This window comes from Rattus norvegicus, chromosome 4 (assembly GCF_036323735.1).
Source record: "Rattus norvegicus strain BN/NHsdMcwi chromosome 4, GRCr8, whole genome shotgun sequence".
In the NCBI taxonomy this organism is placed as follows: domain Eukaryota; kingdom Metazoa; phylum Chordata; class Mammalia; order Rodentia; family Muridae; genus Rattus; species Rattus norvegicus.
Genome location: NC_086022.1, coordinates 105995923 through 106023664, shown reverse-complemented (window position 1 = coordinate 106023664; position 27742 = coordinate 105995923). Strand labels below are relative to the sequence as shown.

The following is a 27742-nucleotide window of genomic DNA, read 5'->3' as shown; positions in this document are numbered from 1 at the left end:
GGGTGTGTGTGTGTGTGTGTGTGTGGTATGTGCGTGCCTACAGATCCTGTGGGGCTGGGTCACAGGCAGTTATCAGCTGCCCAGTGTGGGTACTGGGAACTGAACTTGGCTTCTCGAAGAGCAGCATTGTGCTTAACTGCTGAGTCATCTCTCTAACCTAACTTCAACTATTTCTAAAGTTCTTTAATCTATCTATCCACTGCTTTGTGATCCGAACCCAGATGATCCCCTAGATACTGCAGGGATCTATAAGGTAGACAATTAAGTACACAGACTGTTTGAAGAATAGACTCAGAGGCATGCCACGTGACAGTACCTTAAAGTAGGTATGACCTGAATTATTGGTGGGAATAACCTGTAAATGCACTCTACGTCGGCATTCCTGTTTTAGTCTTTTTACCTGGCTCTCCTCCTGTTCGACTTCATCTTTGTGAAGTTTGCTTTTGTTAATCTCTGCTCATTCATTCACATGCTCATATGAGAAGACTCAGTTCTTCCAACTTTGGACAAAAGAGCTTTGAGGAACTGCAAAGTAGTTCCCAGAGAACAGCTGCCCAAGATTCAGAAACAAACAAACAAAACATCAAAAAGCAAACCAACCAACCAACCCACCATTTTTTAAAATGCAACAGAAGGTGGCCCGGGAGATAGATGGCTCAGATCGCAGCTCTCGTCTCTCATCATCTCCCATCTCACCAGATGATCATGACTACAGTGATCTCAGAAACACTTGCTGCTCTTGTAAAAGACCAGAATTTGGATCCCAGTGTCCATGTCAGATGGCTCAAGATTTCCTGTAACAGCTCTAGGGGGTGTCCTCTTCTGGCCCCCATAGGTACATGAGTTTATATGTATATACACACACATGCACACATACACACACACTCACAATTAAAAAAATAAAACAAATCTTTTCAAAATGGAATATGTGTATTTGAGGTAAGATGTTTGTAGAGCAAATTTGAGTTTGGATCCCTCACACTCATATGAAAACCAGGCCTGGTTCTGGAGCTTTGAGCTCCTGGTCCTGAAGGATGGAGAGAGACAGATGACAGCCAGGGCTTACAGAATCGAGCCCTGTCTCGAAAAGATCGGGTGGAGGGCTGGAGAGATGACTCAGTGGGTAAGAAAGAGCTCTTACTACTGTTGCAGAAAACCAAGGTTTGCAGCAACCACATGGTGGCTCCCAACCATCTGTAACTCCACTTTCAAGGCCTCCTGGCCCCCTCTTGTGGGCTCCTGGGGCACTGCATGCAACTGGTACACAGACATATATGCAGACAAAACAAAGACATAAAATAGAAATAATACATTGCCAAAGAGGATAACGCACAACTTTAATCCCAGCACTCGAAAGGAAGAGACAGGCGGACCCATGTGAGTTTGAGGGCAGCCAGGGCTACACAGAGAAACCCTGTCTCAAAAGACCAAAATGATAACAATAAAACAATAATAAATCTTTTTAAAGCTTAGTTATAAGACATCAACCATTGACCTCTGGGCTACACCCACATGCATGCATGTGCACACACATACACACACTGGGACATATGCACTAGGTAGCCTATGTCTTCACACTAAATTGAAGACAAGCATTCCTCACTTCTCTTACAAGCTGAAGAGCGAACCTGAGGTAGAACAGGATGGATGCTCAGCGTCCATCAAAGGAAGCAGAACTCCTCTAAGTCCTCCAGTGTTAGAGGCTTGTGGTTACAGGATAAATTTTATGCTCATAATTGATGTATCGGATGAATTGGTGTTGAATTTATATCAGAGAATATAAAATGCATTGTGCAACACATATCAATAAAAGAATGCCCTGCTTTTGTTCCACAGAGAATAGAAATTAGGAGTCAAACACGCTGAGCCTCAAAATATTTTGTAATTTTCATTTAAATGGCTAAGAGGCTTGATACGATTGGCTCACACGAGTCTTCCAATTCATTGTGTCTTGGCTAGGTTTCTATTGCCATGACAAGACACCGTGACGGAAAGCAACTTGGGAAGGGAAAGGGTTTATTTCAATTCATAGTTCCACATCACAGTTCATCACCGAGCGATGGGTGGGAACACAAGGCAGGATCTGAAGGACAGGTGTTGCGAGTAATTTTAAAAATCACTGCCGCCTTTGCCTGGGAGCTGCTATGCTACCTACCAGCCCCTCACGGCTTTCCTATCGTTCTACCCGGCTTAGCTCCGGGAACGTCACTGCCAGCCCTAACCTGGCTTCTCTTTCAACCCGCCCTTGCTGGGGGTTGGGAGAGCGTTCCAGCCGCTTTCCTCCGGGAGGGGTCGCGCTACCAGCTCCCACCTGAGACCCTTGAATCCATGGATAAAAAACACTCACACACAGCTTGTTGCTTTTTTAACTTGCCTACTAGGCATAAATTGTTGGGTGCAGATGTCTCCCGCCTGGAAAGGCATGTCCTTACCAATTTATTATATCCGTCCCTCCTTCCCCCCTAAACTTAGTGGCTTATTCCACTGAGCCCCTACTAAACATCCTTGGCCACCTGCCCATAGCGGTGGCCGCAGGCCTTAGCTCTCCCCAAGGCCTTACAAGATTGCTGCATCCTTCTTCTTCCAAAGCGTGGCAGAAAAGCCTCTGTCCTTTGCGTCTCTCTTTTCCTGCTGGGACCAGGAGTCCTACCTGTACCCTCTGCCCAGCGATTGGCCCCTAGCCTTCTTTATTGACAAATCCAGAACCAATTAGGGAAACAGGGACCTCCTCTTACAGACAGGACCTGAAGAAATGCTGTTTACTGACTTGCTAGTTAGTTCCTGGCTTACTCAGCCTGCTTCCGCATACACCTCAGAGTCACCTGCCGTTGGTTGGCACTGCCCACGTTGAACTGGGCCCTCCCATATCAATCATTGATCAAGAAAAATTCCCTCACATGCTTGGGAAAATTGCTCTAGCTGGTGTCAAGGTGACAAAAAAAAAAAAAAAAAAAAAAAAAAAAGCTGCCTATTATACCACCTACACAAATAGAGCAAGCTCCGTGGATCAGCTAAGAACTCTGCTAGTACTTGGTTTATTTTTCTCCCATAGCCCTCCAAAAATATATTTCCCACAAAAACTCAGTGTTGTTATACATACAGTTCTCTTACATTTTTATTTAGTTAAACAGAGCCATAGTCTTTCTTTCTTTAATTGAAAAAAGATTTCTCTCTCATACAATATATCTCAACCATGGTTTCCCTTCTCTCTACTTCTCCCAGCTTCCCCCAGCCCCCACCTCCCCTTTACCCAGATCCACTCCCCCTCCTTTTCATCTTCAGAAAAGAGCCACCTCCAAGAGATGATAACCACACAGGGCAAAACAAGATACAATAAGGCATGCAAAAGCCCTTGTATTGACACTGGATAAGGCAACGCCATAGGAGAAAGAGTCTCAGGACCAGGCCAGAGGGTTAGAGCTACCCCTGCTCCCACTGTTGAGAGTCTCATAAAAACACCAAGCTAACAGCCATACCATATAGCATACCGCAGAGGACCTGATGTAGACTCATGCAGGCCCAGTGTTTTCGTTTCAGACTCTGAGCCTGGGTAAGCCCTGCTCACTGGATTCTGTGGGCCATGTTCTCCTGGTGTCCTCCATCCCCTGACACCTCCTCTACTTCCATAGGGTTCCCTGATCTCCAAAGGGAGAAGCTAACCTTCCATTTATTCTCCCTGCATAAAGTCTCTGTGGTCTCTGCTCCTGTCTGTTGCAAGAGGCAACTTCTCTGATGACAGTGACTGGGCAAGGCACCGATCTGAGTAGAGCCGAGTATCACCAGGAATAATTTCATTGATTTTTTTTTTTTGATCAGTCATATTTGGATCTACCCTGGGTTCTGGGCTATCCAAACAGTGTAGGGCATGGACTCCCTCTCCTAGCATGGGTCTCAAGTTAAACCTAACATTGGCAGGCTGTCCTATAAGTTCTATGCCCCAGGACATCTTGCAGGCAGGACAGGTTGTAGGTAGAGGGGTTTGTGGCTGAGATGGTGTCCAGGTTTCTCTTCCTGTAGCCTGCAGAGTACCTTCCTGTGCCAATGTAGGGGTGAAGGCTCCCAGCCTGCACCAGCTTGACCTCTCTATGTTCAATGAGCTGTGTGGAAGTCGTCCTCAGCAATGGGGCCCCACTGATAATTTTCAGAGAGAGAGAGAGAGAGAGAGAGAGAGAGAGAGAGAGAGAGCGCCTCTGTCCTAGCATCAGCCTGCAATGTTTAGGGATCTCCACAAGAACTTCTTGACCAACAACCAATCAAATGTGACACAGTCCCGCCACTGGAAACCTTGCCCAGCTACAGAAGATCCACCTACCTCTGTCTTCTAATTGCTGGGGTTAAAGCATATGCCACCATGTCTGGCAAAAATGATAACTTTAAAAACTAGGCATGGGGGCTGGAGAGATGGCTCAGAGGTTAAGAGCACTGACTGCTCTTCCAGAGGTCCTGAGTTCAATTCCCAGCAACCACATGGTGGTTCACAACCATCTGTAATGAGATCTGATGCCCTCTTCTGGTGTCTCAGAAGACAGCTACAATGTACTCATATATAATAAATAAATAAATCTTGAAAAAAAAAACTAGGCATGGCTACCTACAATAGTGTGACCCTTGCACACATGACTCAGAGGCAGGGGTGGTGGTTGCAAGTTCCATGAAAGCCAGGCCTACTTATGGCGTTTCAGGATAGCCAGGGCTGCATCCTGAGGCTCCATCTCAAAAGTTCAAAACCAAGAAAATAAAAGGGTACTTCTAGGGGTTGGGGATTTAGCTCAGTGGCAGAGCGCTTGCCTAGCAAGCGCAAGGCCCTGGGTTCAGTCCCCAGCTCCGAAAAATAGAAAAGAAAAAATAGGGGCTGGGGATTTAGCTCAGTGGTAGAGCGCTTACCTAGGAAGCGCAAAGCCCTGGGTTTGGTCCCCAGCTCAAAAAAAATAAAAATAAAAATAAAAAAAATAAAAGGGTACTTCTAAAAATTGCAAGCTGAGAGCAGGTTGTGGAGGCACATACGTTCAATCCTGGCACTTAAGAAGCAGAGGCAGGCGGGTCTCTGTGAATTTGAGGACAGTCTGGTCTATGTTGCATGCTCCAGGCAACCAAGGCTACTTAGTGAGACCGTTTCAAACAAACAGCCAAAAAAAAAAAAAAAAAAAAAAGTCACAAACTGAGGTCTGTGGAGATGGCTCAGTGGGATGCCTGAGGGCTTGAGTTTGGATTCCCTAAACCCAGGTAAAACCTAGAAGCATCTGTATGCATCTGTAATCTCGGTGGTCCCAAGAAGATAAGAGAAACCCAACCCGAGAATTCCTGGAAGCTTGCAGGACCAGCTAATCTGACAGTGAACTGCAAGAGATTCTGTCAAGATGGATAACAAGACCAATATACAAGCCTGTCCTTTGACCTCCACATGTACACCGTGGCATGTGCACATCTCACACATATGACAGGCACAATCACGCACCACATTGTCATCTGGTGAGCTGGGGACATAGCTCAGTTGGTAGAAACTTTGCTTCACATGCATGAAACCCTGGGCTTCGGTCCCCAGCACTGGAGACAATAATGTCTGGTGTACACATTTGTGATCCCAGGAGGTGGAGGCAGGAGAGCGTCACGATCATCCTAATTACTTACTGGAACCGCCTGGGATACATAATTCCCTATTTCTACAATAAATAAAGGCACAGAAAGATGGCTCAGTGTCTAAGAGTACATACTGTTCTTTCAGAGGACCAGAGTTCAATTCCCTCCACCCAGATTGGGCAGCTCACAACTGCCTATTGCTGCAGGATATTTGATCACATTGTGAACTCCAAGATTGTGTTATTTACTGAAAAAAAAATCTGTTTCTAGCTGTGGTGTGACTCAGCCCTTAGCATACAACTTTAATCTCTCTGGCTAGAATGCCCTTGGTACTCGCCTTTAGTCCCAAACAATGAAGGTAAAGTTAGTTTGTAGAAGGAAGCAGCCGTGTTTGAAAGTGATGTGTAACTGAGTGGCAGAAAAAGTGATGAACCAGAGAAAGATTTGACAGAGTAAGATATGCCCGCCTTCCACAAGAAGAGAGGAAAGAGGGGGCTGGGGATTTAGCTCAGTGGTAGAGCACTTACCTAGGAAGCACAAGGCCCTGGGTTCGGTCCCCAGCTCCGAAAAAAAAGAACCAAAAAAAAAAAAAAAAAAAAAAGAAGAAGAAGAGAGGAAAGGGAAGCTTCTTGGGGGAGCAGTGCAGAAAGAGAGGAGGCAGTTTTACTCATGAGTTTTACAGAGACAGGTTGCAGAGAGAACAAGCTAGACACAGGTGAAGACAGAACGAGCCAGGGAATGAGAAGCCAGAAGATTAGAACAGATTGCCAAAGTCAGTATGAAGTCAGGCAGAGCAATTCAGTCAGAGACCAAGAGAGAAGCCAGATTGAATCAGGAGTTTGAGCAGAACAGCTGAGTTGAACCAGCCACCCAGAGCTAGAAAGAGGTAGGTTTATTCAGTAAATCTCAGAGGCTGAAAACATTCTAGACCTACATAAGATCATAACAGAGGCTAGACGCTTCCAGGACTAGACTTAGGTTAACAGACAAAGGCAGTAAGCCTCAATGACAGAATTACATCAGGAAAATAAAAAAATATTTTATAGCCTATAACTCCAACTCTGATGCTTCAGATTTCCATGGACACCTGCAGTCATGTGCACCTGCACTCATGTGCACCTGCACTCATGGGCCTCTGTAATCATGTGCACCTGCAGTCGTGGGCACCTGCAGTCATGGGCACCTGCACTCATGTGCACATTACCCCCCCCCAATTAAAAATAAAATAAAGGGGACTGGAAAGATAGTTCAGCAGTTAAGAGTAATGATAATTCTTCCAAGGGGTTCAATTCCTGGCACCTACTTGGAAACTTACAGCCATCTGTAACTCTAGTTCTAGGAGATCCAAGACCCACTTTTGGCTTCTATGGGCACCAGGCTCACACATGGTGCACAGACATACATTCAGGCAAAACATTTATTATATACATTTAAAAATCAAAAATAATAAAAATAAAGTATTTTTAAAAAATCATTAGGGGGGACGGAGAGATGGCTCAGTGGTTAAGAGCACTGACTGCTCTTTCAGAGGTCCTGAGTTCAAATCCCAGCAACCACATGGTGGCTCACAACCATCTGATATCTGAGATCTGATATCCTCTTCTGATGTGTCTGGAGACAGCTACGGTTTGCTTATATATAGTAAATAAATAAATCTTTTTAAAAAATCATTAGGGAGTGTGGAACTATTTCTCATTAGTTAAGAGCATTTGCTTCTTGGGGGTTGGGGATTTAGCTCAGTGGTAGAGCGCTTGCCTAGCAAGCGCAAGGCCCTCGGTTCGGTCCCCAGCTCCGAAAAAAAAAGAAAAAAAAAAAAGAGCACTTGCTTCTGTTTCAAAGGCCCCAAGTTTGAGGCCAGCACCTATGTTGACTGGTTCACAGACACTGTTATTCTGGCTACAGGTTGATCCAATGTCTGGCCTCTGAAGGCATCAGATACACACATACCCAGAATTTAAAAGGAAGAAGGAAGAAAGGGAGGGAAGGAGGGAGGGAGGGAGGGAGAAAGGATCACGACTCAGCAGTTACTAGCATATACTGATCTACCAGAAATTCAGGGTTTGGCTCCCAACACCTGTCTTTGAAGCTCACAAAATCTGAGTCTTCAGCTCTAGGGGATCAGGTGCCCCCTTCTGGCCACCAGGAGCATCACACAATCACACAAAATCTCTCTAGGTAGGTCTGACCTTAGAATGCACATTAGACACAGAGCTGGCCTTGAATTCGCAGTAATCCACCTGCATCTACCTCCAAAGTACTGGGATTTAAGTGTGCTATCAGTCCTGGCATTAAAATAAGTTGTTTAAAATTTTTAATAAATATAAAAGAAGGAAAATAAAGAAAGGCTTTTTTCAAGCCAGGCATGTTGGCACATACACACCTGTAATCTCAGTACTTGGGAGGTGGAAGCAGGAGGATGAAGAGTTCAAGGCCACTCTTAGCTGAATAGAAAGTTTGAGGCTAGCCTAGTGTGACACTGTCTCCAAAAAACATACACTTGATGGATGAACAGCAAGTAAATGGCTAACTATTGCAAACGGGTGACAGTGAGGAATGCAATTGGATATTGGATACTGTTCCAATTTGCTGCCTCTGTAGTGCCAAATGGTATGGCAGGAAGAATTTGTGAGTCACAAAAGACCACCAAGGAGCTGTTTCTGATGTAATCATACTAGGGTCTCTTTATTACAAACTGGAGTTTGGGTTTACTCACTGCTGACCCAGAAGACAGTCTGGTGAAGCAGCCCTGAACTCTTATCGGGACATGGTTTTATAGAAAATGAAAGTGTGTGTGTGTATGACGGAGAGGTGGGGGAGGTGGTGTCCATCCTGGCAGGCATCTAACTGAACGTCTATTGTAAGCCGACAGGTGGGTGCTCTGAAGCAAGATCGTACACAATCACAAATGGTCTGAAAGTGCACCTGAAACAATCAGACTAACCTTTGATTAGCTGTTGCTAGGAAGTAGCTAGGTAGTAACTCTGGCTGAGGACAAGCCCTGGGGGTCCTTCCTAGTTTGTGGGTGCAGCTTCCATTCTGCTGCAGGTCATTCTCAGGCTTTTTTTTTTTTTTCTTTAAGATGGAGGCTGGTCCCAAGATGGAGTAGGTTTGGCCTCTCACCTCTATCTTCCTTCCCACTACGTTGCCAGCCTCAGTGCAAATGTCAACATACCTAAAAGGACAAATATCTCAGTGTTATTGTAGCTGCTGTCCTTGAAGTCCGCAGGAGTTCTGAGCCACACTGAGCTCCTCGGCCGGCAGATGTAGACATAAAAGCAGGGGTCACTGGGCCAGATGTGTTTGACAGCTGGAATCACTAGGCCAGTGGTGCCCCTGCTGTTGGGGACATGTCCACTGCTAGGTTATCCTAACAGGCAAGGCAGGTCATGTCCCTTTGGAAGCTACAGACCTATAAGAGACGAGTCTCTCAAGCACTATCAAACTGTGGCCCAGCAGGCAAAACATCCCTACACAGAAAACAAAAAATAAAACCTGTGGCTCAAAGAGAGGGTGTGCAGCTTGGGAAGTTTGTATTGACCCTTGTGGAACTATGCACAGTGATGGTTCTGGGCCAGGGGGCTCAGTGGTTAAGTACTTGCCTCACATGCATGAGGCCAAGAGTTGGACCTTCAGAAGTACCCACCCCCAAAGTTAATTCCATCAAGTTTAACATTCTGGTCTGCAATATACAAGTGGCTCGCTCCTGTAGTCCCAGCACTTGGCAGGTAGAGGCAGGAAGGTAAGGAGTTCAAGGCCCCTCTTGGCTATATCTCTTGGAATTGGAGACCAACCTGGACCACATAAGACTCTGTCAAAAAGAAGTGGGAAGGGGGAGGAGGAGAACAGTAGCAACGCCCATAGAAGGGAGGGATGGAGAGTGGAGTGGAAGTGTGCACTTAGCAAGCACAAAGTCCCGGTTCCATCCACGAGACTAATTATAATAATAACTTGCTGGTGTGAATAAGAACGGACCCCCAAGGCTCATGTTCTTGAATTTGTGGTTTCCTGTTGGTGAACTGTTGGGAAGGATTAGGAGGTGTGTCCCTGCTGGAGGAGATGGGTCCTAAAGCCCATGCCAGGCCCAGGGTCTTTGCCTGCTGCTTGCAGATCAGGATGTAAAGCACTTCTCCAGGACCCTGCCCGCCTGCCACGCCTGCCACCTTGTGGACTTCCCCACGGTGGTAATGCACTGAGGCTCTGAAGCTGCAAGCGATCTGTCTCCCAGTTAAATATTTCCTGTATACGTTTTGCAGGAGTTGCCTTTTCACAAGAGTAGAGCACAGACTAAGACGATTGTAAGACTCTCAGAGAGAATCTTCCCTCAGGAGGGAGATCCTCAAGCCCAATGACCAGTCCGAGTCCACAGGCTGTAATTAGCAAGAGGATTTTTATTGATCAGGATACACAGGTATCTGTGGGCGTCCCAGTCAATTCGGAAGACTGGCGCGCCTAGCAGAACCAGGGACGGGTTTTTATAGTGTATTGGGAGCAGAAGCAGGCTTACAGAAGCAGATGTATGGTTACAGGGATGTGATTGGTGGAGTAAATGAGGCATACGTGTATGTTACCTATTTTGGCTATAATCATAACAATGAGTTAGCAAAAAGTACATGGTGGTCGGGTCTCCCGGGGGGTCAGGGACTGTTTCTTTTCCCCCGCCAGGTGGCCCATGGAGCAATGCCCATATTTTAGTCTAGTTTTTGTATTTTGTTTTCTTTTATGGTCTGTTTCGTCTAAATGTTGGGTCAGCTTGTCCCACATATCTAAAAACTTACTTTTTACTTCTATAGTTGAGGGCCTTGGGCTTGTACAATTCCCTTTCTGGGAGGGGGTCTTTCAACGATAACAAAGGCTGGCAGGATGGTTCAGTAATTGCTACCAAACTCAGACTCCTTGGCACCCACTTGGTGGGAGGAGACAATCAACTCCTGCAAGTTGTCCTCTGACCTCCACTCAAGCAGCTCTCAACTGTCAACACCTCCCATCCTATACCTCTCTAGTCTCTGTGACTTCCACCACGTAGTGCACAGACATACATACAGGCAGAACACCAAATAAAAATAAATGGGAAGCGGGTTGGAGAGACGGCTCAGTGGTTAAGAGCACTGACTGCTCTTCCAGAGGTCCTGAGTTCAATTCCCAGTAACCACATGGTGGCTCACAACCATCTGTAATGTGGCCCTATGCCCTCTTCTGGTGTGTGTGAGGACAGTTACAGTGTACTCACGTACATAAAATAAACAAATCTTTTTTAAAAATGGGAAGATGATTGTAAAGTTAAGGACAGCTTCTTTTGAGAAATCTAAAGTTCTGGGTGATCCAAGTAGGGTGGCAGCAATCATCTAGAGCTTTCTGGATACAAGAAATACATCTGTCTGGAAAAAACAAAATTGCCCTAAAACAAACAATTAATGGGCTGAGATAATTCAGCAGCTCTTTGCGGGTGGCATGATTTGATTTTGTTCCAGGAGTCATTGGTCTCCACCGTATCTCTTCCCGACTCATACACAGCCCTCAGTGTTATGTCTCGTGAAATAGTCCAAAGGTCGGGCGATACATTTCTTCATGGGTCTTTTCTAATAAATCTTCTCTGCATTGTGGAGGAAAAGAAGAAAGAAAAACAAAACAAACGAACATACAAACTTATTCCATTCTAACATTCAAAACGTTGACTAGGTTGCTCTAAGGTGAGGCTATGTTATGTAACACAAAGCGAGGACAGCCCCTGCAAGCTGCCAAGGGAAATGAAATCATTAGATCTAGTCTCCCCCCACCCCCACCCCCAGGTCCTCACTACGCAGGCCTGGCTAATCTGGTACTTATTTATCTTGGGTCTTGAGGCTCCCAAGAGCTGAGATTGCCAGTGTGGACCACCACTCTTGGCGTCTGTGCTTTCTACGGTTGAGATGGGGTTTTTCCTGCGTCACATAGGCTGACTGCAGCTTCCCAAGCAGTTGGGATGACAGGTGCTGTTCACTACCCACTTCTAGCAATTAAGGTTTTCTGAAGTGGAGTCGGGGAGGTTTCGAGAGGCCTGCACTCAGGCCTGCTAAAGGTTAAACCACAGAATGTTCCAATAGGCTTGGGTAAACAATTGAACTGAGTCCCTGCTAGCCTTCAACATTTCTCAGCAGGAGTACCGGCAATAACTAACAGGAAGGTTTGCAACTGAGGATGTCTGCCTGGGAAAAGTTGCCCCCAAAAGCTACTCTGGAGATCCCTGATTAAAAACCAAGCAGAAGAAGCCCATCCCCCATTGCCTCATGCACTGTTTCAGGGTACTCTGATTCAGTGTGTCCAAACTACTCCTAGATAAAAGCTACTTCCTTTGGATTCTGTGTTTTGTTGGGGTTCGTGTTTGGTTTGGTTTGGTTTTTGAGATGGTCTTAGTAGCTTTGGCGGCCAGGAGCTCACTACGTAGATAGGAAGGCTGGCCTCAGATTTTTTTTTTTTTTTTAAAAAAGACTTATTAATTCTGTATAAGTACTCTGTGGCTATCTTCAGACACACCAGAAGAGGGCATCAGATCCCATTACAGATGGTTGTAAGCCACCATGTGGCTGCTGGGATTTGAACTCAGGACCTCTGGAAGAACAGCCAGTGCTCTTAATCGCTGAGCCGTCTCTCCAGCCTGGCTAGCCTTAAACTTAGAGATCCACCCTTTTATTTTTTAAAAACTAGTATTGTGTTATGTCTAAACATAGGTGTGGTGCCCTGTGTCTGTAAACCCAGGACTGGCAAGGTTGAGGCAGGAGGATTACCATAAATTAAAGGCTAACTAAGATTATAAAACAAAGTACTCTCTCAAACAACAATAATTTTTTTTAAATGTACGTCTTGGAGAAGCAGAATGTGTGCACAGCGATGTGCATGCGTGTGACAGATGCTGTGCAAACGGAAATTGGTAGAGATCAGGAAGGAAGAAGAGAATTTCGTTCTGTGGGGAATTCCAGACACAGAAAAATATGAGAAGAATTTCCACAGGCCCAAGGAACAAAGCCATTAAGCAAGAATGGGTGCTTGGGGATGGACATGGGTAGGTCTAAGAATGCTGTCTCATGAAAGCTTGCAGAAATGGGTGAACACCTGGGATGCCTGCGTAGGAAGTCTGGCTTTAACCTGGAGGTAAGGTGAATTTACTTAAGTGTGTTTGGGGAATACAATAAGCACGTTCTAAAGGGATGAATGGGACCGGAAAGGTGAGTTCGGAAATGCATGGGTCTAGAGAAGAGACCATGCTGGCATCCACTGGGAAGCTGGAGTTGGTGGGACGAATAGAATAAACACTATAAAATGACCCAGAATGAATGAAAATATGGAACAAGTCCAGCTGCAGTGCTGGGATCAAACCGGGACCTGGTCAGGCAAGGTGAAAGTCAAAGAACTTTACCCAAGAACTATAGCCAAGCCCTTGCTTTTATGCCTGCTTCATTTTGTTGCTGTATGTTGGCTCATGCATTAGCCCAGGCTAGCTCTCCTGCTTCACCACCCCACCCTTCAATTCTGGCTTTACAGGCATGTGTCACCATGCCTGGTACCAGCTTCCTCGTTTTTATGTTGTTTAAATTTTTCCCCAAAATAGTTTTATTTTTTAAATGTCCAGCCAAAAAACAAGGCTGTCCTAGAAAGCAGCACAACAAAAGAAGCAGGTAAAGTACACAAAGAGCCCAGAATGACACAGAGCCACCACACGTTTCTCCTAAACAAAGGGCCTTCCTGCACGGCAATCGGTGGTTGGATGGCGCGGGGACTCATAGCTTGTCATCTGAAGGAGACGATGCTTTTTGGTCCTCCCCAAATCTAACATCTAGACTAAAGCACAATTGTTTGGTTGAAACTGTGGGACAAGACTCACTATATAGCCCAGGCTGGCCTCCAACTCCCAGTGATCCGTTCTCTGTGTTGCTTGATTGCTAGAATTAAAAGCACGAACCGGGGTTGGGGATTTAGCTCAGTGGTAAAGCGCTTGCCTAGGAAGCGCAAGGCCCTGGGTTCGGTCCCCAGCTCCGAAAAAAAGAACCAAAAAAAAAAAAAAAAAAAAAAAAAAAAAAAAGCACGAACCATTATGCCCAACCACTCTTTGTTCGTTTTAGAGATGACGTCCTGACATGTAACACAGCCGGCCTGAAACTAGCTTCCTTTTCAGACTGTAATATTCCTCTTTCCTATTTCCTCATTCCATTTTCTCTCTTTTCTTACCTATTTTTTTTTTCTCACTCATCTTGATTTTGGTTTTTAGATAGATTGTGGCTATAGCTATATAGCTGAGGTTGGCTTTGAACTCCTGATCATTTTGCCTCTGCTTCCCAAGTACAAAGAGTATGGGAATGTGGTACTAGGCCTGACTTTTTGTTTTACTGTCTTTTTGTTGTTGTTGTTGTTTTGTTTTGTTTCCGAGACTCTGTTAGCCAAGGCTCACCTCAAGCTCACAGTGCAGTCCAGGCTGGCTCCTGCTTGGCTTTCACACGCTGAGATTACATAAGTGAGCCATATACCTGGCACAGAATGAGATTCTGCAAGTACCCTTCGTTCTCATTCCTATTTGTGGAACCAGAAACTGAAAGCTCCAGAGGGAAACTTGCCCAAGGTTGTGCAGCTGAGTAGCACATCAGGAGATCCCAAGTCGGCCCATTCATTAGATACTGAAGTCATCCTTAGAATGCCGCCATGGCTTAGTGCCACAGCATACAGCCTTCTTCCTTACAAAGCTACTGTAATCAAGGGTGGGTTCCCACTCCCAAGTATGGTACTGTGAGCCTGCGACCCCAGCACCGGTGAGCTGAGGACAGCAGGATCCCTCCCAGCTAGGTAATGAGCTCCATGCTAGCCTGGGCTACATGAGACCTTGTCTCAAGGGAGAAAAATATCACACTGTAACAACCCAGGCTCAGAAAAGCTACTGGCTATTCATGTCTTCTGAAGTTCTAGAAACGAAAACCTCACAGAAAAACAATCTGAATGGCTAACAGCCAGCCCAGAGTCTGAAGGTTCAATCCTTAGCAAAGGGAGGAAGGGAGGGAGGGAGGAAAGAGAACAGTTGGGCGTTTGGCTCACGCCTGTAATCCCTGAATTTAGAACCTGAGGAGGAAGACCATTGTGGGCCAGCCTGGGCTACATATCATGTTCCAGGTCACTTGAACTCCATCATGAGATTCTGTCTCAAAAACCAAAATCCAAAGAGAAGACCGGAGAGGTTGCTCAGCAGTTGAGAGTACAAACTGCCTTTGCAGGAGAACCTAAGTTCGGTTGTCCACCCTGAGTCAGGTGACTCAGGCAGTCCCAGGATTCCAACACCTTTAAGTCCTTCACAGTCACTGCAATGAGACTGGGGATTTGACACCACAGTAGACTCTTACCTAATGTGCACGAACCCCTGGGCTCAATCCCCAGCACCCGTCTCCAAAGAAAAGAGAATAAAGTTTTTATTAGTTGTGTAGCTTCAATTTTTCTAGCGGTCAAACTAAAACCTTCAGAGAGGCTGGAAGTGTCGTGTAGGTCAGCAGGTAGAGTGGCCACCTGGCACCACAGGAAGCACTGGACTCTGACCCCAGCACCATATGAAAGGAAATGTGTTGCTGGTTGACTGACTGACTGACTGACTGATGATTGATTGGCTGGAGACACAGTCTGGCTTTGTAGCCCAAGGTCTCCTTGAGTTTGTGATTGCCATGGCCTCAGATTCCTGAGTTCTGGGATTACAGGTATGGAGTACCGCACAAGGTTATAAAATACTCATGACATTTATAAAAATAGCATTCTTCTTTTCATACCAAGTTGCTGAAATCTGGCATGCATTTTACAACCTCGGTTCTCACTGGCCACTCTGTAAGCTCAGTGGCCACATGTAGTCAGCGTTGTATTGGACAGTACAAGTACAGAGCAAGCATTTGAGGGCGGGAGGTCTTGGGACAGAACCCAGGGCTCTGGATATTTCTAGGCAAACACTGTTGCTACTGAGAGAGTCATCGACACAGTCTGATTGTCTGTCTGTCTGTCTGTCTGTCTGTCTGTCTGTCTGTCTGAGAAAGGGTCTTTCTACATAGTCCTGCCTGTCCTGTATCTCATTTTGTAGAGCAGCTGGTCTGGAACTCAAAGAGATCCCCACCCTCTGCCTCACAAGGGATTAAAGGCATTCATCACCACATCTGGCCCAGGCAGGTTCTGTCTTATAGACCTCCTTGTGGTTTAAGATGAATCTTTTAAAATACAGAGTATTTTTAAAAAATACTTTTACTTTTTAAAAATGTTTAATTTAATTTTTTATTAAAAACTTTTTTTTTTTAACAAAGTCTCATTACATAACCCTGGCTGGCCTGGAACTGGATAAGTAAACCAGGCTGGCCTCGACTCACACTCACAGAGATCCACCTGCCTATTACTATTATTTTTTTTTTTTCGGAGCTGAGGACCGAACCCAGGGCCTTGCGATTGCTAGGCAAGCGCTCTACCACTGAGCTAAATCCCCAACCCCCTATTATTATTATTATTTTTAAAGATTTTATTTATTCATTTTATATATGATGAGTACACTGTCACTGTCTTCAGACGCACCAGAAGAGGGCATCAGATCTTGTTACAGATGGCTGTGAGCCACCATGTGGTTGCTGGAAATTGAACTCAGGACCTCTGGAAGAGCAGTCAGTGCTCTTAACCTCTGAGCCATCTCTCCAGCCCTATTTTTTTTTTTTAACTATGTATGTCTGTGTTGATTGTGTGTATGAATATAAGGTCTGCTGGGGCCAGAAGAGGCCGTCCACTCCTCTAGAGCTGGAGAGCTGGAGTTACAGGTAACTGTTTGACCAGGGTGCTGGGAATCAATTTGGGTCCTCCGGAAGGGACCAATGGACCACCTCTCCAGGACCTATTTCTTTCTTTGTGACCTCTTGAGCCGTGCCACTTAGCAGGATGGTAAGGACCTCATTTAGAACTGACAGTCTCTTAGCCTTTTGCCTAAGATCAAGTGTAGTAGAACAGACATTCTCTGTTGTGATCTCATTCCTGTTTATTCTAGATTTTTCTTTTGCTTATAGGGAAGGAAAGGGCTTGTGCCATTTTAAGGCATTACTAGGGGGCTAGAGAGCGAGTTCAGCAGCTAAGAGCATGTGCTACTCTCACTGAAGGGTTAAGCTCCCAGCACCCACATCAGGCAGCCCACAACTGCCTGTAACTTACCAGAGAACCTAACCCAGCCGCCCTGCACACACACATGCGCACACTTAAAAATAATAATGATAAATCTTTGTTTAAAGATTTTTTTTAAAGTGTTACTAGTTGCTTCAATTTGCTTCTGTAAAACTAAGCATGCAGTGTTTGTAGATGTAGCTCCTCCCTGAGTCCCTGAGCATGTACAAGGGAAAACACAAAAGTGTCTTAAAATGATTCCGAGATTCTAAATTTATTATAGCAAAAAGAAAAAAAAAAAAAAAGAAGACTTATTTGTTGGAGGAGCTAAGATTTCCTCCTTGACAATGTTATTTATTCTGGGGTGGGAAAGAATGTGTGTTCTCTTGGTGCCCTGTTATTGTTCTGTCTTGACAAACTCCATCCGGAGAAGAGCAGATTTTCTCTGGCGGAAAGCCACGTGTGGTGGAAAAACCCTTTCCGCTTAGGCCCCCTCCTAATCCATCTGACTCCTGACCAGGGTCACTAACCCCCACGGTGACCTTTGGAAGGAAATGCCGGACTGCTGAACTCCAGAAGGAAAGGAGGGGCTGGTGAGTGATCCATTTCCCTGACTGTCTCCTGTCCTGTGACAAGGCTAAGGTGCCCTGCCCCTGCTGTTTGTACTCCTCCTACTGCTGGAGGTCAACCTCAGCAACGAAGAATCCAAAGAGGAGGGCAAAGATTCCCCCAGGGCCAACTTGGAACTTTCCTGGAGATTTTAAAGACTTTAATTATGTGTATGTGTGTGTGTGTGTGTGTGTGTGTGTGTGCACATGTGTGTTCACATACCCTCAGAGGCCAGAAGAGGGCATCCGGACCCCCTAGAGCTGCGATACAGGTGTTTGTGAGCAGCCAGGTGTGGGTGCGGGACCTGAACTTGGGTCACTGCAGAAGCACCAGGTGATCTCAACTGCCCAGCCATCTCTCCAGCCCCGTTTTCTGGGGATTAAAATCCTCACTAAAGTGCTCTCTTCTCATCCAGGATGGCTCAGAGACAAAGGTTGCCCAGCAAGATTTTTTCACCTGTATATTCGTTGCTATCTAAATAAGGCTAATTTAAGTCAAAAAAACTAGAATTACTCCTTTGAAGCACAAAAAGAAGTTACTGAAAACTTAGCAGGGTTGTTGATCCTTCTTTTCTCCTTCTTGACAACTTAGACGCTTTCCCCTCCCCCACTCCCCTGCCCTGTTGCTTAAGCTTTTGTTTAGGAGGAGACTAGGAGGAGGGCAGTAGAGGGCGGCCGCCTACCTGGAGAAACCTGCAGTTAGTTACGTGTGACAGGAGCCCGAGAGGCTGGAGTCGCGGGATGGGCAGGAGGCGGGCAGAAAGTTGGAGTAAGCAGGAAGTGAAGCTGTAGCTGCCTTGGGTGGAAACAGACTAGGCGAAGTTCTGCTTTGAGAGGCCCAAGTGCTCCGAGACATGGTGAGTGACGTGGGGACTAGGAAAGAGAGATTTAGAGGAGCGGGATCGGGCCTGGGGGTTGCCTGTGTCGAGATAGGTAAGTTGGCGGCCGTCAGTAGGCTGGCCGGGTTGGGCCAGCGCTGCCTCTCTCTCCTTACTTTTGACAACTCGTCTACAAATAGCTCCGCACTCCGGGCCAGGGGTTCCCGACACTTCTCCACCTCCTTCTTCCCATGACCTCGGTGCTGGATGGGATCAGGGTTTCGGTGGGGGCTGGGGAACCCAAATTCCAAGCCGAGCTGCTGCGCCGCGCCCTCCCCCTCCTCCGCCTCCTCCAGCTGGGCCTGAGCCGGGTGTTGTGACATTACCGGACCACAAGTGCTCCTGCTCTTTGGTGTTCAGATTCCAGCCCAGCGGACTGGAGTTCTCCCCCCTTAGCCTCGCACTGTATCTACGCAGACACGCAGAGGATCTGCCTGGCCACAAAAAGCACCCCTCTTCTCTAGAAACATTAGCAACAGTGCCAAGGGTTTGTAAAGAAGCCAGATGGCGGTTCTCCCTGATAATCTAGCTTCAGCCCACACCCACGGCCAGTACCACGGCCCCCTGGGTCCCTAAGGGAGGAGTCAGGCCTTTTTCCTCCTTGTTCAAAAGCTTTATCTAGAGGCCTCCTGGAAGAAGACCTCAGCAGGAAGAACTTTTGTTAATATCTACATAAGCAGGCGGTGGTGTGCGGCCTACCAGGCGCTAAATTGTGGGGAAAGCAGAAGTGTGCGGTCCAACGGCACACGATGCCTTCTGGGGGCCACACCGACTGAACCAGGGTTACACTGCCCAGCAAGCTGGAACCAGAATTCACCAACAGCTGTCTGGAGAGGAACTTGGGTTGGGCCAGGCAAGGGTCCTTCTGCTGGCCAGCTCTCAGAGTTTTAGAGAGAACCCACTAGGACTGGGAAGAGGGAGGCTATGGGGACCAGTTAATAGTACTTTTCTGGGGCTGGGGATTTAGCTCAGTGGTAGAGCGCTTACCTAGGAAGCGCAAGGCCCTGGGTTCGATCCCCAGCTCCGAAAAAAAGAACCAAAAAAAAAAAAAAAATAGTACTTTTCTGTGCTCTGCTGAGGAGAACGGAAATCCAGTTCTGTTTTCTCCCCGACCCTCTTTGTGGTGTCAAAATGGGAGCAGTTGTGTGCTGTTTTTTCCTTGTCACCCTGAAACCCCCGAAGGTGGTTTGCAGTCCAGAATCAAATCTCATCTTCTGGGACTTAAAAAAAATGTCCTTATATGGCAGCCAAGATGGTTGGGTAGGTAAAAGTGCTTGCAGAGCAAGCCTGTCTGCCTGAATTCAATATCCTTCTCACTCCTGTCTGTCCAACTCTAGGAGACAATCCACTCATGAGAGTTGTCCTTTAACCTCCACATGTGTGCCATGGCATACATGTATATTCCCCAACACACACTTACTGATAATGTGTGTGCACACCCACGTATACACACCACACACACATACACACACACTGCACTTATGCCAGACTAAGGATGCGGTTCAGCTAACAGAGTGTTTGCCTGGCAAGCATGAAGCTCAGGGTTTGATCCCCAGCACCTGATAAAACAGGGGTGATGGGGCACATCTGTAATCTCAGCACAGGGTAAGTCAAGACCGGAGGATCAGATGTTCAAGGTCATCCTACTTAGGAAGTTTGAGGCTGGCCTAGGTTATATGAGACCCTGTCTCGGATAAATAAATTAATAAATCTGGGGAGGTGGCTCAGTGGACAAAGTGCTTGCCACATAAGCATGGAGATTTGACTTGGGTCCCTAGACCCATTTAGAAGAAAAGAAAACTCCAGGTGCGGTGGTGCAAGCACTCAGGTGCAGTGGCTCCCAGCACTCGGATGGTAGAGAAGGCTTTCTGTCCACCCTAATCTCAGAACCCCCGGCCAACAGAAGACCCAGCCTCTGGGAACAAAACCAAAAACCAAATGGCTGCTGAGGAATGACACCTGAGGCTGATCTGGGACATACACGCGCTTGCACCCACGTGAACGTTTCCATAGAACATTCCCCTTGTAAACAACTGAAGTATTAGAAGTGGCTAAAATCTCGGGTTGGGGATTTAGCTCAGTGGTAGAGCTACTTTGGTCCTTCCAACCTCCTCTGGCCTCTTGGATCCTCTGCTGCCCAGCCTAATTAACCCCTGTATTGACCTGCAGGAGGCCAGTGGGAGTGCCGGAAATGACCGAGTCAGGAACCTGCAGAGTGAGGTGGAGGGAGTCAAGAATATTATGACCCAGAATGTGGAGCGGATCTTGGCCCGAGGGGAGAACCTGGACCATCTCCGAAACAAGACAGAGGACTTGGAAGCCACGGTGAGGTTGGGAGAAAACTAGGAGTGGGGGGGAGAGATCTTGTAGGGAGAGAGAAGTTTTGGGGGGAAGGTAAAGTGAACAGAAGGGACACAGACTGTCGTGTCTACTGCCCTTTCGCCCATGAGGGAGATTGTTGAGTTCCCACCTCTAGCTCCTTGCTACTCTGCTGGTTGGTAGAGAGCCCAGTGAGTGGATCCATTTGGGCTTGAGCAAGGGGTCCACCCACAGAGCCATTTCTGAGACAGTTCAGTCAACTGCTACATTCCTAAGCTTCTTTGGGGTATGAAACTGATTTTTCTTTTAAAGCTTGTCCTTGGCAGTCATTTGGAGTTGATGCCCCCAAGGCAAAATTATGAATACTAGGCAACCCTTGGCCTTTTAGCATTTACCAGGTGTTATTGGGCTGGAAGTGGGGGGGCATCTTGCTGAGTCAGCTTTAACACCGCTGGGAAGGGCAATGAAATTCTTTAATCTCAGGATCCCTCTGCCTGCAAGGGTCAGAATAATATCTCCTACATGTCTCGCTTAGACCTCCTCTTCTTTGCAGCCGTGGGCTGAGGCCAAGCTGCTCAGGGTGGAAAAAAGTCCAACCCAAACCAAGGCTGGCGCCTCAGTTTCAGCGTGTTGCAGAGTACACTGGCTTTCTGGGTCCAGTGTGTAATCTTCGAATCTAGTGCCTCCTTCTGCAGCATTCACTGGGTACATGGAGACTTAGTGTCTGTAAGTTAACTTGGGGGAGCAGGAGGCATTTTTTTTTTTTTTTTTTTTTTTTTACTTTTCCAAGCTTCTGCAGTGCCCTTGGTTCTTCCTTTAGCTTCTGCAGAAGCTAGAAGACAAAGTATCATAGAGTCAGAAGATGTGTCCATCTGGAGCACATTCCTGTACCCCTCAGCCTGTGGGTCTGCCCCAAAGGCCAGATTTCTCTGCCAGTCAACAAACTCAGATTGTGAGCATATATGTGTAAAAGAACCCAGTGTGCAGGCCAGTGCAGGGGCAAGAAAAAGAAGGGAGACTGGACATCAGGCACAGGTGGTAGAGTTCGTCACTAGAATTCACAAAGCCCTGGGTTCCGTCCCTGACACTATATAAATAGGGTATTGTGGCACATGCCTGTAATCCCAGCTCTTTGAAGGTAGAGGCAAGAGGTTCAGAAATTCAAAGCCAGGCCACTGAGATGGCTCAGAAAGTAAAGGCACTTGGAACCAAGCCTAAGGATTTTAGTTCTGTTTGTGGTGGGATTCATATGGTTGGTAGAAGAGACTTGATTCCTACAAAATGACCTCTGACCTCCACTATGGCTTGTGTACACCACATACATAAATAAATAAATAAAAATAATTTTTAAAACTTCAAGGTCGGGGTTGGGGATTTAGCTCAGTGGTAGAGCGCTTGCCTAGGAAGCGCAAGGCCCTGGGTTCGGTCCCCAGCTCCGAAAAAAAGAACCAAAAAAAAAAAAAAAACCTTCAAGGTCATCCTTTTCCACAAGGAGTGGAGGCCAGTCTTGCTATATGAGATCCTGACTAGAAAGAGGAAGAAAAGGAAGGGACCCTGCCATGCTCAGAGGGAAGCCTTATGAGTTCAAGAATTCCAAAGCAGAACTTGGCGTACAGATTGTTGTGGAAAGGCATTTGTCAAGCAGCCAGAGATATACAGATCTCTGAAGTCCCAGTCTGGCCAGGGATACACAGTGAGATTCTGTCTCAAGAGTGAAACAAACAAAAAGGCAGAGACCTACTTCAGGGCGTAAAGACTTTTGTCAGCAAACCTGGTTACATTGAGTTCAATCCCTAGGACCCACAGAGTAGAAAGAGAACCAGCTTCTGCAAGTCCACCCCTCTCCACCACAAGGGCAGTGTGGCACATGAGGCAACACACAGAGGCACAAATAAATGTTACAGGATATTTTTAGGAACCTTTCCATTCCTATTGTCAGAGGAAAGAATTGAACCTTTCCATTCCTACTGTCAGACGAAAGAATTGTTTACACAACTATTTATTTTGTATCTATTTATTTGAAGTGGCTCTTCTCCAGCTCCAGCATCTTCCCCTGTCTCACTCTGATTTATAATGTAACCTATGGCATGCGGGTGTCCATCTGTACACTTATTCTGAGGGCGGGAGCCACTGGGTCACTACTTTATCTTATCCCCAACAGTCTGAACACTTCAAGACGACGTCCCAGAAGGTGGCCCGGAAGTTCTGGTGGAAGAATGTGAAGATGATTGTCATCATCTGTGTGATTGTCCTTATCATTCTCATCCTCATCATACTCTTTGCTACGGGCACCATCCCCACTTAAGAGCCCCTCTCACCTCACCCTACTCTTCAGGGGTGATCCTCCCAAAAGTGTGCCAAGAGGGGCCCTCTCCTGCCCTCCTCCCCAGGAGTGCTGCTCGGTCCCTGTGAGGGCCTTCTGCTGCCTCATATGCCCCAGAAGTTCCTTGATCCCCTGGGAGGAGACAGCTGGACTGTGGCTGCACCTCATGGTCCTGAGAGTGGGTTAGAGAGACCCAGAGGACCCTGTTTGTGGCTGGGAAACTGCTGGTGGTTGGTGGGCAATAAAGACCTCTTGGTATCCTTAAGTGTGTGAGGCACTTTCCTCCTGTGTCTTTCGAGCTCTGCCTTTCTGTTTCTCTCTTCCTGAGGATCCCCTCTGCACTGGTTTCTCCCAATCTAGAACCAAGACAGTGCAAAAATAGAGAACACAGGTTTATAGGAGAAAGATGGCGGCGGCTCAGAGGCTTTGCACACCTGGATTACAGATGGCAATCAATATACCCAGCTAGAATCAGTAGTTCATTCTGTCTGTCTGTCTGGCTGTCTGTTTGCCTGCTTGCCTGTCTATCAAAGGATTTTTATTTTATTTTTTATTTTTTTAAGATTTATTTATTTATTATATATAAGTACACTGTAGCTGTCTTCAGATACACCAGAAGAGGGCATTGGATCTCTTTACAGATGGTTGTGAGCCACCATGTGGTTGCTGGGAATTGAACTCAGGACCTCTGGAAGAGTAGTTGGGTGCTCTTAACCGCTGAGCCATCTCTCCAGCCCGATTTTTATTTTTTAAAAAAGAATAACTATGGGGTTGGAGAGATGGCTCAGAGGTTGAGAGCACTGACTGCTCTTCCAGAGGAGTTCAATTCCCAGCAACCACATGGTGGCTCACAACCATCTGTAATGGGATCTGATGCCCTCTTCTGGTGGGTCTGAAGACTGCTACAGTGTACTCATATACATTTAAAAATAAATAAATAAAAAGGTTGTTGTTTTTTTTTTAAAATAGTATGAGTATGTGAATGAACAGCTTACAGAGGCCAGAGGACGATGTTGGTTCCCCTATGTTGTTGTAAAAATATAAAAAATAAAAAAAGTACTGGTTGTCTTTTACCTCGCTAGGTACTGCACCACGGTGCCCCAAGATATCTGGTAGATATCTTGGTGGAAACACATCCCAACTCCGCCTCGGCGGCCCAGTGTCTCCAGCCGCTACACACTTTCCTACACTCAAACCATCACATAAAAGAACACACAACACAGTAATCTTAGATCCAATTCATAAGATATAATTGCCCACTTAAACATACAAAGCCTGTCTCACCTGTGACATCATCCCACACCCCTGGAGTTACAAGTCCAGTCTACCATGTCTAGTCTATGACCTAGGTATAACCCAGTCCACCATGTCTAGTCTATGACCTAGGTATAACTCAGTCCACCATGTCTAGTCTATGACCTAGGTATAACCCAGTCTGCCATGGCTTGGGTACTTGGAACCAAACCTGGGTCCTCTGCAAGAACGGCACTCTTCCCCCTTCCCCTTAGGTATAAGTTTAAATTTGTTTATTATTAATTAAAATATAATTATACTGTGTTGCCCTTTTCCTTTCTTCTCCCAACACCCTTCAACCCATCACCCTTCGCTCCCTCTCAAATTCATGGCTTCTTTTTCTTTCACTGTTATTGTTTTACACACACACACACACACACACACACACACACACACACCTGCAGATTTTGTGTTTGGTGTTGCTTGTATGTAAGTGCTTACAGAGCTGACCACTTGGTATTGATAGCCAGTTAAGAATCTCATCTGTGGAGAATGATTTCTCCTCCTCATCTGTGCTAACATGCCTGGCGATGTCCTTGTTCAGGTCTTGTTTCTGCAGCCATGTTGTTGCACTCTTAACCAAAGAGCCATCTTTCCATCTCTCCCCCTCCCTCTTGTATAGATGTGTATATGTACATCTGTGTAGGCAAATGCTGGTGCCTGTGTCCCTATGTGTGCATGTGTGCAGAGGCCAGAGGTCAACGTTGGATGTCTTTATTGCTCTCTGTTTTACTACCTAGTGGACTCTGTCTTTTTCTTCCTGACTGTTGAACCTACAGAGTGAGAGAGCGGTCTGTTCTGAGTTACAGCTCTAGCCCAGCCCTCACTCTACTTTTTGAGGCAGGGTCACTCACTAAGCCTGGAACTCATCAGTTTGGCTTCCAATGAGCTCCAGGAACCCCTGTCTCCACAGTGCTGATTACAGAAACATGCGTCCAACTTTTACCTGGGTACTGGGGCTTTGAACTCAAGCCCTATGCTTGCATAGCAAGCACTTTCCCTACTGAGTCCTTTCCGGAGCCCTCCTGTTTTTCTTCATACCACACTGTTCATTGTCACATTTCACTAGAACAAGGATTTCCCAGAGATCTTACCATAAAGAGAATTGAAACTCCATAACACTTGGAAGTAGGATGCAGGATTCAGTGTCCTCCTTTGATCCTGTCAGGTCCCTTAAATATTCTCCTGGACATGCTCACAAAGATACGATGATAGGCCATTTAAGACCTGGTCCAAGGCCTCTCGTCACTTCTGCCATGTCTAGTCTATGACCTAGGTATAACTCAGTCCACCATGTCTAGTCTATGACCTAGGTATAACTCAGTCCACCATGTCTAGTCTATGACCTAGGTATAACCCAGTCCACCATGTCTCATCTATGACCTAGGTATAACTCAGTCCACCATGTGTAGTCTATGACCTAGGTATAACCCAGTCCACCATGTGTAGTCTATGACCTAGGTATAACCCAGTCCACCATGTGTAGTCTATGACCTAGGTATAACTCAGTCCACCATGTGTAGTCTATGACCTAGGTATAACTCAGTCCACCATGTCTAGTCTATGACCTAGGTATAACTCAGTCTACCATGTCTAGTCTATGACCTAGGTATAACCCAGTCCACCATGTCTAGTCTATGACCTAGGTATAACTCAGTCCACCATGTCTAGTCTATGACCTAGGTATAACCCAGTCCGCCATGTCTAGTCTATGACCTAGGTATAACTCAGTCCGCCATGTCTCATCTATGACCTAGGTATAACTCAGTCCACCATGTCTAGTCTATGACCTAGGTATAACTCAGTCCACCATGTCTAGTCTATGACCTAGGTATAACCCAGTCCACCATGTCTAGTCTATGACCTAGGTATAACCCAGTCCACCATGTCTAGTCTATGACCTAGGTATAACCCAGTCCACCATGTGTAGTCTATGACCTAGGTATAACCCAGTCCACCATGTCTAGTCTATGACCTAGGTATAACTCAGTCCACCATGTCTAGTCTATGACCTAGGTATAACCCAGTCCGCCATGTCTAGTCTATGACCTAGGTATAACTCAGTCCACCATGTCTAGTCTATGACCTAGGTATAACCCAGTCCGCCATGTCTAGTCTATGACCTAGGTATAACTCAGTCCGCCATGTCTCATCTATGACCTAGGTATAACTCAGTCCACCATGTCTAGTCTATGACCTAGGTATAACTCAGTCCACCATGTCTAGTCTATGACCTAGGTATAACCCAGTCCACCATGTCTAGTCTATGACCTAGGTATAACCCAGTCCACCATGTCTAGTCTATGACCTAGGTATAACTCAGTCCACCATGTCTAGTCTATGACCTAGGTATAACCCAGTCCACCATGTCTAGTCTATGACCTAGGTATAACTCAGTCCACCATGTCTAGTCTATGACCTAGGTATAACCCAGTCCGCCATGTCTAGTCTATGACCTAGGTATAACTCAGTCCGCCATGTCTCATCTATGACCTAGGTATAACTCAGTCCACCATGTCTAGTCTATGACCTAGGTATAACTCAGTCCACCATGTCTAGTCTATGACCTAGGTATAACCCAGTCCACCATGTCTAGTCTATGACCTAGGTATAACCCAGTCCACCATGTCTAGTCTATGACCTAGGTATAACTCAGTCCACCATGTGTAGTCTATGACCTAGGTATAACCCAGTCCACCATGTCTAGTCTATGACCTAGGTATAACTCAGTCCACCATGTCTAGTCTATGACCTAGGTATAACCCAGTCCGCCATGTCTAGTCTATGACCTAGGTATAACTCAGTCCGCCATGTCTCATCTATGACCTAGGTATAACTCAGTCCACCATGTCTAGTCTATGACCTAGGTATAACTCAGTCCACCATGTCTAGTCTATGACCTAGGTATAACCCAGTCCACCATGTCTAGTCTATGACCTAGGTATAACCCAGTCCACCATGTCTAGTCTATGACCTAGGTATAACTCAGTCCACCATGTCTAGTCTATGACCTAGGTATAACCCAGTCCACCATGTCTAGTCTATGACCTAGGTATAACCCAGTCCACCATGTCTAGTCTATGACCTAGGTATAACTCAGTCCACCATGTGTAGTCTATGACCTAGGTATAACCCAGTCCACCATGTCTAGTCTATGACCTAGGTATAACTCAGTCCACCATGTCTAGTCTATGACCTAGGTATAACTCAGTCCACCATGTCTAGTCTATGACCTAGGTATAACCCAGTCCACCATGTGTAGTCTATGACCTAGGTATAACCCAGTCCACCATGTGTAGTCTATGACCTAGGTCTAACCCAGTCCACCATGTGTAGTCTATGACCTAGGTCTAACTCAGAGCCAGAGGCTGAAGGCACTAGTCAGCTTATCAGTTGCTGGTTGTTCTGTGTGTTCTGTTTGTCTTTTGTCTACTCTTGTTCTTCTGGGTCTTTTAGAGCCCTGGATCTCAGTTGTTCTGAGAGAGTGGGGGTGAGCATCTCTCCCCCAGAGTCTCATGGCTAGTCACAGTCAGTGTCACAGGACCAGGCCTATAGCACAATGAGCTTTCTGTCTTCTGGACTCCTCCTTCCCGCCAGGTTCTTTATTACTACTGTTCTTTCCA

At 46.3% G+C, this 27742-nt stretch overlaps 1 protein-coding gene and 1 long non-coding RNA gene across 3 annotated transcripts; one reads left to right on the top strand and one right to left on the bottom strand.

Annotated features, from left to right (window-relative positions):
• Positions 1 to 9945: 9945 nt before the first annotated feature.
• Positions 9946 to 18128, bottom strand: LOC134486592 (uncharacterized). The gene is made up of 2 exons (XR_010065830.1): positions 17990 to 18128; positions 9946 to 11167 (listed from the first exon to the last, which is right to left on the bottom strand). It is a non-coding gene; the product is annotated as an uncharacterized LOC134486592 (long non-coding RNA).
• On the top strand, positions 12584 to 23095 carry Vamp8 (vesicle-associated membrane protein 8). Of its 2 annotated transcripts, none has more exons than XM_039108449.2 (3): positions 12584 to 12702; positions 20354 to 20509; positions 22665 to 23091. In XM_039108449.2, the coding sequence occupies exons 1-3, from the start codon at positions 12652 to 12654 to the stop codon at positions 22806 to 22808; spliced, it is 351 nt and encodes a 116-aa protein (XP_038964377.1). In that variant the 5' UTR covers positions 12584 to 12651; the 3' UTR covers positions 22809 to 23091. The 2 variants fall into 2 exon arrangements, with proteins under 2 accessions (XP_038964377.1, NP_114015.1); NM_031827.2 differs by lacking the exon at positions 12584 to 12702 and adding an exon at positions 18023 to 18163 and having other exon boundaries at positions 22665 to 23095.
• The last annotated feature ends 4647 nt before the right edge of the window (positions 23096 to 27742 follow it).